General features: G+C 36.5%; 1 protein-coding gene and 1 long non-coding RNA gene across 4 annotated transcripts in view; one reads left to right on the top strand and one right to left on the bottom strand.

Annotated features, from left to right (window-relative positions):
- Positions 1 to 15,939, top strand: part of kansl3 (KAT8 regulatory NSL complex subunit 3) — a 159,900-nt gene that overhangs the window by 100,442 nt on the left and 43,519 nt on the right. For all 3 annotated transcript variants that reach the window (XM_028806093.2, XM_028806084.2, XM_028806102.2), the window contains 3 exons: positions 1,500 to 1,612; positions 12,798 to 12,993; positions 14,125 to 14,237. In XM_028806093.2, the coding sequence (XP_028661926.1) occupies positions 1,500 to 1,612; positions 12,798 to 12,993; positions 14,125 to 14,237 (422 nt within the window). The remainder of the gene's footprint in view (positions 1 to 1,499; positions 1,613 to 12,797; positions 12,994 to 14,124; positions 14,238 to 15,939) is intronic.
- Positions 6,916 to 12,495, bottom strand: LOC127530031 (uncharacterized). Its single transcript, XR_007936567.1, has 2 exons — positions 12,313 to 12,495; positions 6,916 to 6,983 (listed from the first exon to the last, which is right to left on the bottom strand). It is a non-coding gene; the product is annotated as an uncharacterized LOC127530031 (long non-coding RNA).

Genomic DNA, 15,939 nt, shown 5'->3' with positions numbered 1-15,939 from the left:
ATAATAATATATCCCAGCTGTTACTTTTAAATAAATTCTTCAACAAGAACATGGTGACACACTTGGAAGCTTAAGGGCAATTTTTGCAATAATAATAAAGTTTTTCTTCACACAAAGAACCATAGACACATGAAGTAAATTACCAAGTTGTTTGGTAGAGAGTAGGACTTTAGCGGCCTTCAGATGTCAACTTGATATTATTGTAGAGAATCTAGATAAATAGGATTGGCAAGCTTGTTGGGCTGAACGGCCTGTTCTCATCACAATTGTTGTAATGTTTTAAAGACTGCATCCCAAGATAAGAATATCATAATAGCAGTGGTGGTATTGAGATGGTGCAGGGATGTTTTGCCTCTTCTGAGCCTGGACAGCTTATCATAAGTGGATGGCGAATGGATTCTCCTTTGTATCAGGAAATACTTAGGGTAAATGTCCACTCAGGGGCTACTTATCTAAGATTGGATTTTGGTTGAAAACCTGAAAATGCTATTTGTCAAAAAATTGCCATAACACAGGAAATCAGGAAAAGGGAAAATGTTTTTCATGGTGTTGTACATACATTGACTCAGCTTGCTTAGGCTTCAGAAAACAGCACCACGTAGCTTCACACACTTTATTACAACTGTTTTCATCTTCATCTTACATAACACCAGCACAGGAACACAGACATCTAACAGGATGGCTCTTGTGTGATCTCTTATAAAGGAGGACACATCATTGCTGTGAGAGTCCATGAGTGGCCAGTGTTGAAGAGTACCCCTAATTATTGTGGTTGCCATGCTATGTAAACCATACATACAAGAACAACACTTGAATATGAAATTGATTTGTTTCTCTAAATTCCAACTTTGAAAATTGATTTATTATTTTTTTTTAGATTTAGAATCTGCCTGTTATAGCAAGTGCACTGGGTTGAAAAGAAATATGAAAGGAAAAGCTATCATTTTTTATTTAATCAGTCAAATATTAACATTTCTATGAAATAAAAAAAAACTTAAAATGATACAGTTTTGGTTGGAAGTCTTATTTACTTAAAATGTAAAATGAGACAATCAAAGAGGGAAGTAAATTTTGAGATCTAGAGAGCAAGGAATGGTTAATAATGATATATAAATGAAAGTAGTGATGGTGTAACGTGTGGTAAAACTGAGGGAGACTAGCTGAGAATTATGTAACACACCAGATAAAAATAATAATTCAGAGCATACAAGATGAATGAATTAGGACTCTACTCCTATTATGTCTGAAGGACTGGAAAATTGCAACTTCTCACTAACATGTAAAAATATTTAATTTTGTTTTCTTTCAGATTTACAAAGCATAATTTTCATTTCTCCTTGTTTTGTATTTTTTTCTTTTTAGTTGCTGTTTCTTTTTTGTAATCTTTTGTTTTTGGAAATAAGTTAGAGTTCCTTATTTTGAATTGGATAAAAGTATTAATTATTATACTAAATATTTTAATTAACTATGTGTTCACATACATGCAATTTTCCTTGTAGCCACTTCTTCTGCCAGCAGCTTGCTTCAGGGGTTAAGTTTCAGCTTTCAGGAAATTGTCACCAAATCCCCAAGCCTATCATCTGCCTCCTCTTCAGCAGGAACCACCACACAGGTAATGTAAACTTAAATGTATTTCTTTGTGTATATACATAAGCAGTATCTTGACCAGTGCTCTGATTTAACTGAAATAAAAATTCAGCTCTGAAATTTTCTAATTTTGTTCTTTATATTTTTATTTTGAAGTAATGAAATTCATCCATCCATCCATCCATTTTCCAACCCGCTGAATCCGAACACAGGGTCACGGGGGTCTGCTGGAGTTCAAAAATTGTTTATTTTTAATGTGAATTTGTTTTATGTTAAAAATTACCTTAACATATAGCACAAATAATGAAGGCATGGTTGAATTACAATTGCTCTCCACCAGTAAATCAGTAAAATATCTGACTCATATTTTGAATGAAAACTGAATTGTTAATATGAAGGCTAGCTTAAAAAATGTGACTAATTCCAGAGAACTTATAGATAAAATACTAGAACTGAATACATTTGGAAAGTGGTTCAAAACAATATGCAAGTCTTTTTCTCTCCCAGTATGCACTGTTGGTTCATTTATCACAAAGCCGAAGCTATGTCAAACCTCTCAGACACTGTCTGTATTATTTTGACTTTGAAAATGTATTGTTACAGCATAAGAGTTCACATTAAAAATGCTGAATGGATAAATATATACAGTCGTATGAAAAAGTTTGGGAACCCCTCAAAGCCTGCATAATAATTTACTCTACTTTCAACAAAAAAGATAACAGTGGTATGTCTTTCATTTCCTAGGAACATCTGAGTACTGGGTTGTTTTCCGAACAAAGATTTTTAGTGAAACAGTATTTAGTTGTATGAAATGAAATCAAATGTGAAAAACTGGCTGTGCAGAAATGTGGGTACCCTTGTAATTTTGCTGATTTGAATGCATGTAACTGCTCAATACTGATTACTTGCAACATCAAATTGGTTGGATTAGCTCGTTAAGCCTTGAACTTCATAGACAAGGTGTGTCCAATCATGAGAAGAGGTATTTAAGGTGGTCAATTGCAAGTTGTGCTTCCCTTTGACTCTCCTCTGAAGAGTGACAGCATGGGATCTTCAAAGCAACTCTCAAAAGATCTGAAAACAAAGATTGTTCAGTATTATGGTTTAAGGGAAGGTTACAAAAAGCTATCTCAGAGGTTTAAACTGTCAGTTTCAACTGAAAGGAATGGAATCAGGAAATGGAAGGCCACAGGCACAGTTGCTATTAAACCCAGGTCTGGCAGGCCAAGAAAAGTACAGGAGCGGCCTATGCACAGGATTTTGAGAATGTTTACAGACAACCCACAGATCGCCTCCAAAGACCTGCAAGAACATCTTTCTGCAGATGGTGTATCTGTACATTGTTCTACAATTTAGCGCAATTTGCACAAAGAGCATCTGTATGGCAGGGTGATGAGAAAGAGGCCCTTTCTGTACTCACTCCACACACAGAGTCGCTTGTTGTATGCAAATGCTCATTTAGACAAGCCAGATTAATTTTGGAGCAAAGTGCTTTGGACTGATGAGACAAAAATGGAGTTATTTGGTCATAACAAAAAGCTCTTTGCATGGTGGAAGAACAACACCGCATTCCAAGAAAAACACCTGCTACCTACTGTCAGATTTGGTGGAGGTTCCATCATGCTGTGTGGCTAGTTCAGGGACTGGGGCCCTTGTTAAAGTCGAGGGTCAGATGAATTCAACCCAGTATCAACAAATTCTTCAGGATAATGTTCAAGCATCAGTCACAAAGTTGAAGTTACGCAGAGGTTGGATATTCCAACAAGACAATGACCCAAAACACAGTTCGAAATCTAAAAAGGAATTCATGAAGAGGGAGAAGTACAATGTTCTGAAATGGCCGTCACAGTCCCCTGAATTGAATATCATCAAAAATCTATGGGATGATTTGAAGCAGGCTGTCCATGCTCGGCAGCCATCAAATTTAACTGAACTGGAGATATTTTGTATGGAAGAATAGTCAAAAATACCTCCATCTAGAATTCAAACACTCATCAAAGGATATAGGAGGCGTCTAAAGGCTGTTATATTTGCCAAAGGAGGCTCAACTAAGTATTGATGTAATATCTCTGTTAGGGTGCCCAAATTTTTGCACCGGTCTAATTTTGTTATGATGCATTTTGCATATTTTCTGTTAATCCAAAAAACTTAGTGTCACTGCTGAAATACTACTGTTTCCATAAGGCATGTCATATATTAAAAGGAAGTTGCTACTTTGAAAGCTCAGCCAATGATAAACAAAAATCCAAAGAATTAAGAGGGGTTCCCAAACTTTTTCATATGACTGTATACAAATCTTTAGTCATACAGAAAATTATGATGACTTTCAAAGGGAATACACACCACTTTATTAGTGAACAGTGAGTTCTTTAAGGGAAACTGTTGGAAGCAAGGTTATTATAGTTTTGCCTTTTTTTAGTTTTTATTTCTATATTTTTTCTGACCTTACTTGGAAATTCAGTTTAGTTTTAGTTTTCCTTCATCGTGTATCTTTAGTTTTAGTTTAGTTTTTATTTCACAAGACATTTCTATTTTATTTTTATATATATATATATATTAGTTTCAGTTTTAGTTTTAGTAATTATGGCATGGAGCGCCTACGGAGTTAGTTTTGTGTCACAATCAGACAGAACTGTACACTTGACAGATTTGGATACGAGTTTAATGTTAGTAAACCAGGCAGTGTAGTAACCTTCCACTATCTGGTTTTGTTTTTGTCTGATAAAAACAAGCATAATCAAAACTAAACACTGCAAATGAACAATTTTACACAATTTTATAATTTTTAAAATATTTTCTAATGGAAATCACAGGACCTTAGGAAGAACAGGGCTTTTAGACTAGAATGAGTGTGCAGACCCCACCTAGCTGTGTTGAGGGGAAACAAAAAACAACAAGAATGTATTGTCGAGGTTAGGGGCAGTGAGTCTTGAATAGACAACCATAAAGGACAGTAAACCCATAATGAGCAGAGCAAGAGCAGGTAATAGGAGTACAGACAGGCATAAAACAACAGAGTCAGCGTCTGAGATTAGGAACAACATATACATTATCTAAACCTGTTCATATAAAGTTGGGTTGTTGGAAATCTAGAGCCTACCACAGCAGGTTTGGATGCAAGGCAAGAAAAATCCCTGGTATGCAATATGTATGATATGGCTGATGTTAAGAACAAAAAGAATAGGATATTTCAACTATCTGTTTTGAGAGAGAGAGAGAAAAACATTGAAAAAAGGAGACAAATATTTTAAAATATAATTCTGCTAATGGATTACTTTCACAATATCAGGTATTTTGAGTTGTGAATATGAACAAAAAAGATAATAAATATGGAATAAATACAAAAACCCATTAGTATGTTTATTTTTACATCACTTGTCAGACTCTATCTTTGTTTGTATCGCTTCGTTGTTAAACGATGTTTTTAAGCAAAAGTGATTGGTCAGCAACAATATGCTGATCTTGTATGATGACCTAGTCAGTCTCTCAATCAGTGCCGTTTTATTTTCAAAAATCGGGAGTGGTTGGTCTCCCCTCGACTTGCTTGTATACCGAGATATGGGGATGGATATCTAAGGAGTAACCGTAAGACAATGATTATAATTTTTATATTGTGTACATCAAGAAACCATCAACAACAAATCAAATTAATAATATATTGAACAATTATTATAAAAGTAAAGTTGAATTAATCAGAGTCTGCAGCTGTATAAATAAATAAAAAAAAAATTTGAGTATGTGTTCAGGTAAAGTGCCACTTCCGGGTGATGGATTTGGCCCAAAAGTTAATACAGATCTACAATTGTGGTGTAACAACCACATGCCGAATTTCATCCATCTATCTAGTTGCGTTTTTGAGTTATCGTGTTTACACATGCGCACACACAGGCGCGCCCACACACACAATTCCAAAACACAGTATTGTTGGACACTGGTTAGTCTGTAACGTCAAGATTCATCAAAATATCGAGGTCAAATTTTTTCATGATTACTGTACTTTCTCTATACTTCTTATATGAGAAAGTAAAAACGATTTCTCCTATGTGAAGTGGCAGGTGAATTGCTGTCAACAAAAAGCAGACACCCGAGAAATAAACTGAAACGTTACACACTAATGATTTTTCTGTCCATATGGAAAACGTTTTGTTGACCAGCACATTCTGATTTCAGCCATTTGAATTACATCTTGATATACAACAAGCACAAAGAAAGGCAGCACGCAAATCGTTTTGTATTTCTCATGCACTTATGTCTCTACGCACCCGCACTCAGCTTGCTCTGTCACCACAAATGCTGTGTGAACAGCCGCCCTCCATCACCGGCGGCTGTTCACTGGATGAATATATGCAGGCGGCTCGTGGTAGATGACTTTCTGTTTTAGAGAAAACTTACAAGGGTTAAAGACTAACGGCAAGAATATTAATTCAAAAATGAAAACTAAAAATATTTTAGTCAATTATTATTTTATTTCAGTTAGTCTTTCCAGCTACTTTAATAGTTTCATTTAAGTTTAGTTTTTCATTCTGGTTTTGTTAATTATTTTATTTCAGTTTACAAAAATGTTTTTTTAATAATAGTTTCAGTTTTGATTTTAGTTTTCGTTAACTACTGTATAATAATCTTGGTTGGAAGCAGGAAAAAAAAATGGGCAAGCATAAGGATCTAAGCAACTTTGACAAGGGCCAAATTGTGAAGGCTAGACAACTGGGTCCTAACATCCACAAAACTACAGGTCTTGTGAAGTGTTCCCAGCATGAAGGAAGGACAATTGGTGAAATGGTGACAGGGTCATGGGTTCCCAAGGCTCATTAATGCCTGTGAGGAGCAAAGGCTAACCTGACTAGTCCAGTTCCACAGAGGAGCTACTATAGCACAAGTTGTTGACAATCATAATGCTGACCAGAATATAGAGACGTCAGAACACACAGTGCATTATAGCTTGCTGCATATGGGGTTGTGTCGCCGCAGAACAGTCAGAGTCCCCATTCTGACCCCTATCCACTGAAGGAAGCACCTACAATGAGCATGTTAGTGTTCGAACTGGACCATGGATCAATGGAAGAAGGAGGCCAAGTCTGATTAATCACATTGTCTTATAGATTATGTGAATAGTCAGGTGTGTGTACATTGTTTACTTGAGGAAGAAATGGCAGTAGGATGAACTATGGGAGGAAGGCAAGCTGGCGGACACAGTGTGATTCTCTGGACAATGTTCTGCTGAGAAACTTTGGGTCCTGTTATTCATGTAAATGTTACTTTGACATGTACCACCTAACTAAAAATTTTTGCAGACCACATACAGTTCACTCCATCATGATGACGGTATTCCTTTCCAGCAGGATAGTGAACCTTGGTGCACTGCAAAAAATGTTCAGGAATGGTTTGAGAGACTAGTGCTGGGTGGTATACCGGTTCATACTGAAAACCATTTTTTATTTTTGTTATGGTATGGATTTTTCTTATACCGCAACACTGGTTTAAATTGCCTAAACGACGTTCGAAACGTGGCGCAGTGGGAAAATTTTCAAGTGGGGACCTTTTTCACTGCTACACCGCTAATCACAGAGGTGTTGCGCAGGGTCTCTTTTTCACTGCTACACCACTAAATAGGTAGTGGTAGTGTAGGTATTGCATGGTGAAAATGGACAGAGAACATTCTGAAACTGAAGCTGTAGCTGAGGATAAAGTTAAACATGATGACACAGTAGAACTTTTCCCGAAAAAAAGGAGTCACGTCCGTTGCCTGGAGATACTTTGGTTTTAAAAGGTCGGATGTGGACCATTATGTTCAAATGTGTAAATACTGTTTCTATACTACTAGATAATACTGCAAGCCAAGTTGTACTTGTTTTATTTGTTTTCAATACAGTGTAATGTACCTGGGTACTGTGTAATAGTGTGACGACACGTTGACTTTATTGTTGACATTTCCACTTTAATCTCGATGCTTATGACGAGAATAAAGTCGACATGTTAACTTTATTCTCGACATTTCTACTTTATTCTCACCGTTTATGTCAAGATTAAAGTCGACATGTTGACTTTATTCTTGTAATTTGTCATTAAAGGAGAACATCGTAAACTAAACTTCATCATAAAATGAATATTTAATGTACTAGATTTTCTCAAACCCCGTCATAAGTTATATAGCACATTAAATGCTTTGTGTTAAGTGTTCCCCGAGCCATCTTAAATTGGTACGTGCTTCTTAAACTGACTTCCTCTTGTACTGAGGAGGCACCGACAGTGATTGCCGCACAGAATACATTCACTTCATTATATTCCTGCTGTCTGAACAGTTAGAATGCAAAGATAGATACTTCATATCATTTTCATGATGAAATGCATTAAAGCATGTATTAATCATGTGGGGGCATGGCGGCGTGGAGGTTGCACTGCTGCCTCGCAGCAAGTGTGTCTCGGGTGTACCCTGCCTTGAATTTGCATGTTTTTCTGGTGGGTTTACTTGGCGTGCTTCAGTTTCCTTTCAAAGTCATGTAGGATGTGGGGTTTTGTTATGCTGCATTGACACTGCTAGTGTATGTTTTGCTCGTATTCACCCAGCGATGCGCTGGCGACTCGTTCAGGATTTGCTCCTGCCTCGCACACAATGCTTGCTGTGATGGGCGCAACCCTGAATGGATAGCATAATTAAACAAGATATTTTTAAAGTTCTGAACACTCCGTGGGCTAAGTTTATAACTAGTTTTAATTTCACAAAGACGTTTATCGTGTGGTGATTGGTTGTGTGGAGAAAGAAAAGGGAAGGATAGGAACTGGGGTTTTGGTACGTCAGATAAAGACAGCATGCGTGCAATAAAGAAAGCCCGCTCAGAAGAACATCCATTGAATTCTGTGTTCGTGTCTCCGACCACCAGATCACAAACCCAACATTTACACAATATTTAAGTTAAACCTTTGCGATATCCATTCATACATCCAGTTTTTTGGAGCCTCGTCACACCTGCCATAAAGTTCTCTACACTGAACATACATCTGGGGACCCCTTACTGCGAGGGAGCAGCACTACTGCCTCACTACCGTGCATGTTTAATACCTGCTTTAATGCATTTCATCATGAAAATGATATCAAGTATTTATCTTCGTATTCTAAATTTTCAGAGAGCAGGAATATCATGAAGTGAATGGATTCTGTGCGGTGATCACTGCATCCTCTTAGTGTGGAGGAAGTCAGTTTAAAAAGCGTAGTGATTAACAGCTGGGTCGGGGAACACTTAACACAAAGCATTTAATGTGCTGCATTAACTTATGACGGGGTTTGAGAAAATCTAGTAAATTAAACATTGATTTTAGGATGAAGTTTAGTTTACGACATTCTACTTTAATTATAAAACTAGCAAAATACCCACTCTTCGCAGCGGAGAAGTAGTGTGTTAAAGAGGTTATGTAAACATATATATACATATACATAAACACATATAAATACATATCTACATATACACATATGTACATACATACATACATATATATATATATATATATATATATATATATATATACATACACACACATATATATATATATATATATATATATATATATATATATATATATATATATATACACATACAGACACGTATATATACATATACATATTTACATATCTACATATATATACACATATCTACATATATATACACATATATACATATCTACATATATATATATATATATATATGTGTGTGTGTGTGTATATATATATATATAGGAATCAGCATACAAGCGACGTAAATCAGAACTCCCACCCCACCTGGCACTCACTCCCGTATCACCATAATGTGTCAGAAGGCACGGCACGCACCCTGACCAAGTGGGGCATCAAAATAGCACATAAACCCACCAACAATCTGCGCATGGTCCTGTTTAATGCTAAAAACAAGAAATCGACAGCCGAAACACGAAACGCAGTTTATAGTATTCCATGCAATTCTTGCTCAGCTGTATACATAGGACAAACGTCAAAAAAAATCTCAACACGTGTACAGGAACATCGCAACGCCGTCAGAAGAAAGGACGCACTATCTTTGATATATGCACATACTAAATCGACAGGACACACATTCATCTGGGACAACGTAAAAGTAAAATTTAAGGCCAGTACAAAAAGCGCCAGAGAGTTGGCCGAGTCTTGGCTATCAGATGAAAACGCCATCAACAGACACTTGGACATAAACCCAGCATATGCCAACTTAAGAAGGACATATGCACTTTAATTAAACGATACACCCCCCCCCCCCCCTTGATCATACTGACTTAGTCACCGCCAAATACCCCCCCACCCCAATACTGAATGTGATGCTATATATTGCCTTTGATTCTTGTAAGTCTAAGCATTATCCTCTGATGAAGACCCCTGATAGGGGTTGAAAGCTCAGGAATAAAACTATTTTATGATACGTGATTCGTTTTTTCTCCCTTTGTGGATCTCCAACTGCAAATATATATATATATATATATATATATATATATATATATATATATATATATATATATATATATATATATATATCCGAAGCCGTGCAAGCACACTCTTGAGAATGCAACGTATAGTTGTACAGAAGAAAAGCAATCTTGCCTCAAATGAATGGCAACCTTTTGTAGGTCTATGAACTTAATTTAAACTTTAGGTTTACACGGTGCTTTCTTTCCGAAGTACCTGCACTCATGAATATGTCTGTATGTGTCAGTCGGTCAAATCCATGCGCTTCGCACCGGCGAAGTACCGCTTTTAAATTTTTATTAAGAAGAAAATAAAACCTTTTTAAATTGAGGGAAAGTATACTAATAACAGTTTGTTAAGGATCTGTTTTTTTGTGAAGCTGCCTTTACTCGAGTGATCACTTCGACCTGACTTGGTGGCCAACTATAAGCGTTACCTGGTAGGTAACCACCCATACAATCAGATTGTGAATCAGACTACGAATGCTGTGAATGTAATTACACACTCACTGCACTTGCTTACGGTAATCGAACCTCGGACGTCAGCGCTAGAGGGGCTTAGCAGCGATGAAGTATTGCTTTTAAATTTTAATTAAGAACAAAAGAAAACCTCAGAGGTTCGATTCCCGTAAGGGAGTGAAGTGAGTGGCTGGTTACCTACCAGGTAACGCTTATGGTTGGACAGCAAGTGACGTAACATCAGCCACGGTGCCTTCAGTTGTGAGAAGCAGATCATAGAATGATTGAAAATAGTTTTGCATTTACCTTTTTAGTAAAAGGCGAGCTTTTAAGCCTGAGAAATCACCCCGTAAATGCACACGTTTAATTGCACATATGTTAATATGTATGCTTACACAGTATTAAAAGACACTCAAAAATTAACGTCATTTACCTTCGTTCCCGCGTTTGACTCGTGTTGTAAATCTCTTCCTTGTTTTTAGTTCACGTGATTACGTAGGAGGTGTGATGACGCGATACGTGACTCCGCCTCCTCCATTAGAGTATGTGACTCCGCCTCCTCTATTAGAGTATATGGACAAAAAACATGTTCCAGTTATGACCATTACGCGTAGAATTTCGAAATGAAACCTGCCTAACTTTTGTAAGTAAGCTGTAAGGAATGAGCCTGCCAAATTTCAGCCTTCCACCTACACGGGAAGTTCGAGAATTAGTGATGAGTCAGTCAGTCAGTCAGTGAGGGCTTTGCCTTTTATTAATATGTATAGATAGATTAAAAAGTGGAAATGTCGACTTTAATCTCTACATAAGCGTCAAAATTAAAGTGGAAATGTCGAGAATAAAGTCAACATGTCGACTTTATTCTCGACATATAGTTTGTTTTTTTCTTCCCTGTGTCCGTATTTTTTTTTTCTTCACCGTGGCCCTAATACGATTCCATAGGGCTATACCACAAATAGCATTATAAGTGCACGTTGCAGTTTTATTATTTATGTATATAGCTTAGCTTGAAGCAAGGTTCATGTTAATGCAATGTACCTAAATGATGGTTCAGTTGGTAAAGATGTCATCACCAAGTTGCACTTGTTTTATTTTATTTTAATTTGGTGAATACTGTGTAATGCACCTGGGCTTGAAGTCTTGAAGTAATAGTGCAACTATCAGTAATAATATTATTATTTATTTTATTGTTATTATTTATTAGTTTAAATATTATGCAGTTTAATGATGGTAAAGTTGTTTAAAAAGTCACTTTAACGTATTAGTGGACAGAGATTGTTAACATTAGCAGAAAGTGTAGTTGGTTCACAAAAAATATTTACTGTTTATTCCTTTTCTAAGACATGTTCAGTGCAATACAACTTTTGACAAGCACCTCTGGATATTTTACTAAGTCTAAATGCCTCTATGGATGGTTGAAAATATGTTGTCAAAATTTTAGTTTAAGTTGTTTGCAAACTTTGTTCAATAAAAAGGTTCTATATTTTGACTGCATCTGTCATGCAATGTGATGCCTTCTCTTCATTACTGCCACCCCCTTGAAAACTATCACTTTATGGGACCATGCAAACCTGTATTAATACTTGTGTGCACATTAAAATGTTTTTTTTTTGTACAATGCTCATGACAGTGGAATAGATTATTCTTAGCCAGTCTACTGCAGTAATTGCAGTGCAGAATGTGGTTAACATCCACACATGCATGGGAAAATAATACCATTGAATACAGTGAAACCGGGATAATTTCGAAACATACTGTGATATAGAATTTTGGTCATACCGCCCACCCCTATGAGAGACCCGATACATAGTTCAAGGTGTTGACTTGGACTCCAGATTGCCCAGAACTCACTAAGATCAAGCGTCTGTGGGGTGTGCTAGAAAAACAAGTCAGATCAATGAAGGCCTTGCCTCTCATCCTAAAATATCTGCTGCTAACATCTTGGTGCCAGATACCACAAGACACCTTCAAAGGTCTTGTGGAGTCCATTCCTCAATGGGTCTGAGCTGTTTTGACATCATGAGGAGAACCTCAACAATATTAGGCAGATGGTTTTAATGTTGTGGCTGATCAAAGTATCTCAGTCATTTGTATTATGCTTTCTGTTTTTCTGTTGCATTCAATTTTCTTTATGATAGTAATTATTAAAATTCACAGGATGAGCTTAATTAAGTAAGCACTCAGTTCAACCAAACATTTTTATCATGTGTAATATGAATATTCTTTTTTAAATGTAATTACAATAAAAATGTTAGAAGATGGTCCTCAAAACTTTCTCTCGTCTTTATCAGGCATCTGGAGCGAAGACACAATGCCAGTCTCTAAGTGCTATAACAACAGGAAGCAGCACACTTGTTAGGACACTTCCAGCAGCAACATCAGCAAGTACTAAGCCTACAGCAATACATCAGCTCCTCACTAATGGTGGGCTTGCAAAGCTTGCCAGTTCCCTTCCAGGTTTGGCTCATATCACCAACCAGACTTCTGGTGAGTACTTCATTAGAGAAGAGAAGAAATGAGAATATAATTTAGGTGCTACATATAGACACACATCATTCTGTGAGTCAAATGAGAGCTTACAATGAATGGCAAACTGATGTTCTTTCAAGTGTTTTCAAGAGAAGGTCAGTACACCATCTGGGGGCTTTTATTTCTTTGAAAAATATTAGAACTTTTTGAACTTTTTATTTTTTTTTAATCCCCATCTCCTCATAAATAGCATATTAACAGTGAAATGTAAGAGCTTGTAGACAATCACATTTTGCTGAATAAACCTGTTTAATATATATTTTCCATTGGTACAGTATGTTTCTGTATTGACTACAATATGATTTTCTCAAATCAGTGGAATTATACTGGATTATTTTCTCCCAAATTGTCTTTTGTAAATTGAAATGTGTTTGAAGTGAGGTAGATCTTAGAGAGCAATTTCAGTAAAATGTCACAACTTAACCTACCTTATCCCCTGGTGTTAACCCTACAATCTCTGCAAAAAAAAAAAAATGTAAAAAAAATCATAGATTATTTCAGTTAGCCGCCATATTCCAAAGATGTTCATGTAATATGGAACTGTGTACTGTGATGGACTGAACCCTCCAGTGTGGGTGAGTGTTTACTTGTACCTCATGCAATTGAATTGGATGGATGGGAGGCTTTAGATCGCTCTGATTGGTTAAGATATTTGGTAATAAACAAAAAATACACATGGCGCCTTGAAGATGGTGGTGTTCTTCATTTATGAGAATTGTCTCTTATGTAAAGTTTTATTTACTGTTCAGTTTGAAAAAATGATTGAATAACACAATGATCATAACAAATAATGCAATATCTCTCACATGTTCACTATAAGTTTAACACCAACATTACATACAGTAGCGTTAATGAAGTAATCAATCATTTTCTTTTTGTATTTTAGTAGGTTTGCAGTTCATTCTTAATAACATTATTAAATATCAGATAGCAATCCACCCTTAACCCTATTGATAACAACTACTTGAAGACAGAAAGGTCTTTTATGGTTAAACTCTTAAAACAAAGCTTCTGGTTTTCTGAACACTTTATAAAAAACGGTTTGCACTATATTAAAAGATGTTTCTATTTTCTTTTTTATCCTTTCAGGACTGAAAGCTCCCACAACCATCACTGTGACCCTGCGAGGACAGCCTACTAGAGTCACAACCCTCAGTCAATCTGGAACTGGCACAGTTTTAGCAAAGCCAACTGACATTCAGGTACACTTCTTTGATGTTCATAAGATAGTGAATTTGAAACAACTCTTGGTTCAGTGTACTGTTTATGGTTTATTCGTATCTTTAATATAATTCAGTAGAATTGCTTTCATCGGAGAGTCTTAAATAACACATCAACTTTATTCTCCAGGTTTGGATTAGAATCTAATCCAATGATTCTTAACCTTTTTTGAGTCATGGACCCCTTTAAGAATCTGATGAAAGCTATTGACCTCCTTCCCCAGAAATTTTCACATAAACATAACTTTACATGCAATGAATATAATGTACATTATTTATCGAGATTTGATTGTCTCATGCATATGTGACATACACAAAGTGTTATTAAACTTTAAAGTAAACAATCTAAAAAAACACTCCTTTTTTATGCAAAAAGTAATCCATCCATCCATCCATCCATTTCCCAACCCGCTGAATCCGAACACAGGGTCACGGGGGTCTGCCGGAGCCAATCCCAGCCAACACAGGGCACAAGGCAGGGAACCAATCCTGGGCAGGGTGCCAACCCACCGCAGGACACACACAAACACACCCACACACCAAGCACACACTAGGGCCAATTTAGAATCGCCAATCCACCTAACCTGCATGTCTTTGGACTGTGGGAGGAAACCGGAGCGCCCGGAGGAAACCCACGCAGACACGGGGAGAACATGCAAACTCCACGCAGGGAGGACCCGGGAATCGAACCCAGGTCCCCAGGTGTCCCAACTGCGAGGCAGCAGCGCTACCCACTGCGCCACCGTGCCGCCCGCAAAAAGTAATGGCCACTCATTATAATTATGAAATTCAATCCTCTTGTGGAATTAAAAACAGATCTACTGCTACTACATTTTGTACTACCATTACTACTACAACTCTAAATCAACAGTACCGGTCTGTTTAGTGAATATGAATGTTAATTTTTATCTAACCTTCACAGAACCCCTGATACCCATCCATGGACCCCTAGGGTTCCACATACCTCAGGTTAAGAACCATTGGATTAGATTGAAAAAATTACAAGAAAAAGACTCTGTTTTAACTAATTTTATTTAGTAAAGAAACAGCATTGTCAGCATTGGATATTTGAAGCTTTTTTTTTTTAAAGAAATGAGAAGGTGTTTTTACTGTTATTGTTTAGTTTACACTCCTATGCAACAACACTTGCATTTTTTTAAAATGATTGTAAATCTAAAGCACTGTAAAAAATACTTCTGGGGTGATAATTTGTTGTTGAAAAGCAGATAACCAATACAACATGACAAAAGTACAATCTTAATTTATATAATTCTTTGGGAAAGGAAAACTGGAGCATACATAGGTTGGTTATTTAGTTCAAAAGAAAGTTAAGAGAAGATCTTATCTTAACATAGACCTTTTTTCTGTAGTTCCTTGTTCATTTCTCAGTTTTTCATACATACCCATATTGTAAGTAAAGTATTAATGGCAGTCTGTGCTCAATTGAAATAATAAAATGTTGAATTCAGACTTATACCTATGGTGTATACTTGTAACATATTGCCAAAGTATACTTTTTTTTTTTTAAACCAATGGAAATCTCCTTTTAATTCAAAAATAACTAAATTATAATATTATTTAACACTAGAATTACCAGAGCCTACGAAAAAACTCGTAAATCCGTCCCACCTTAAATCGCGTCTTAAATCCGTTTGCACCTCTCCGCCAGAATCCTTTGTCATCT

The sequence above is a fragment of the Erpetoichthys calabaricus genome, chromosome 1, assembly GCF_900747795.2.
Source record: "Erpetoichthys calabaricus chromosome 1, fErpCal1.3, whole genome shotgun sequence".
NCBI lineage: Eukaryota > Metazoa > Chordata > Cladistia > Polypteriformes > Polypteridae > Erpetoichthys > Erpetoichthys calabaricus.
This window is presented reverse-complemented; position numbering and strand designations above follow the sequence as displayed.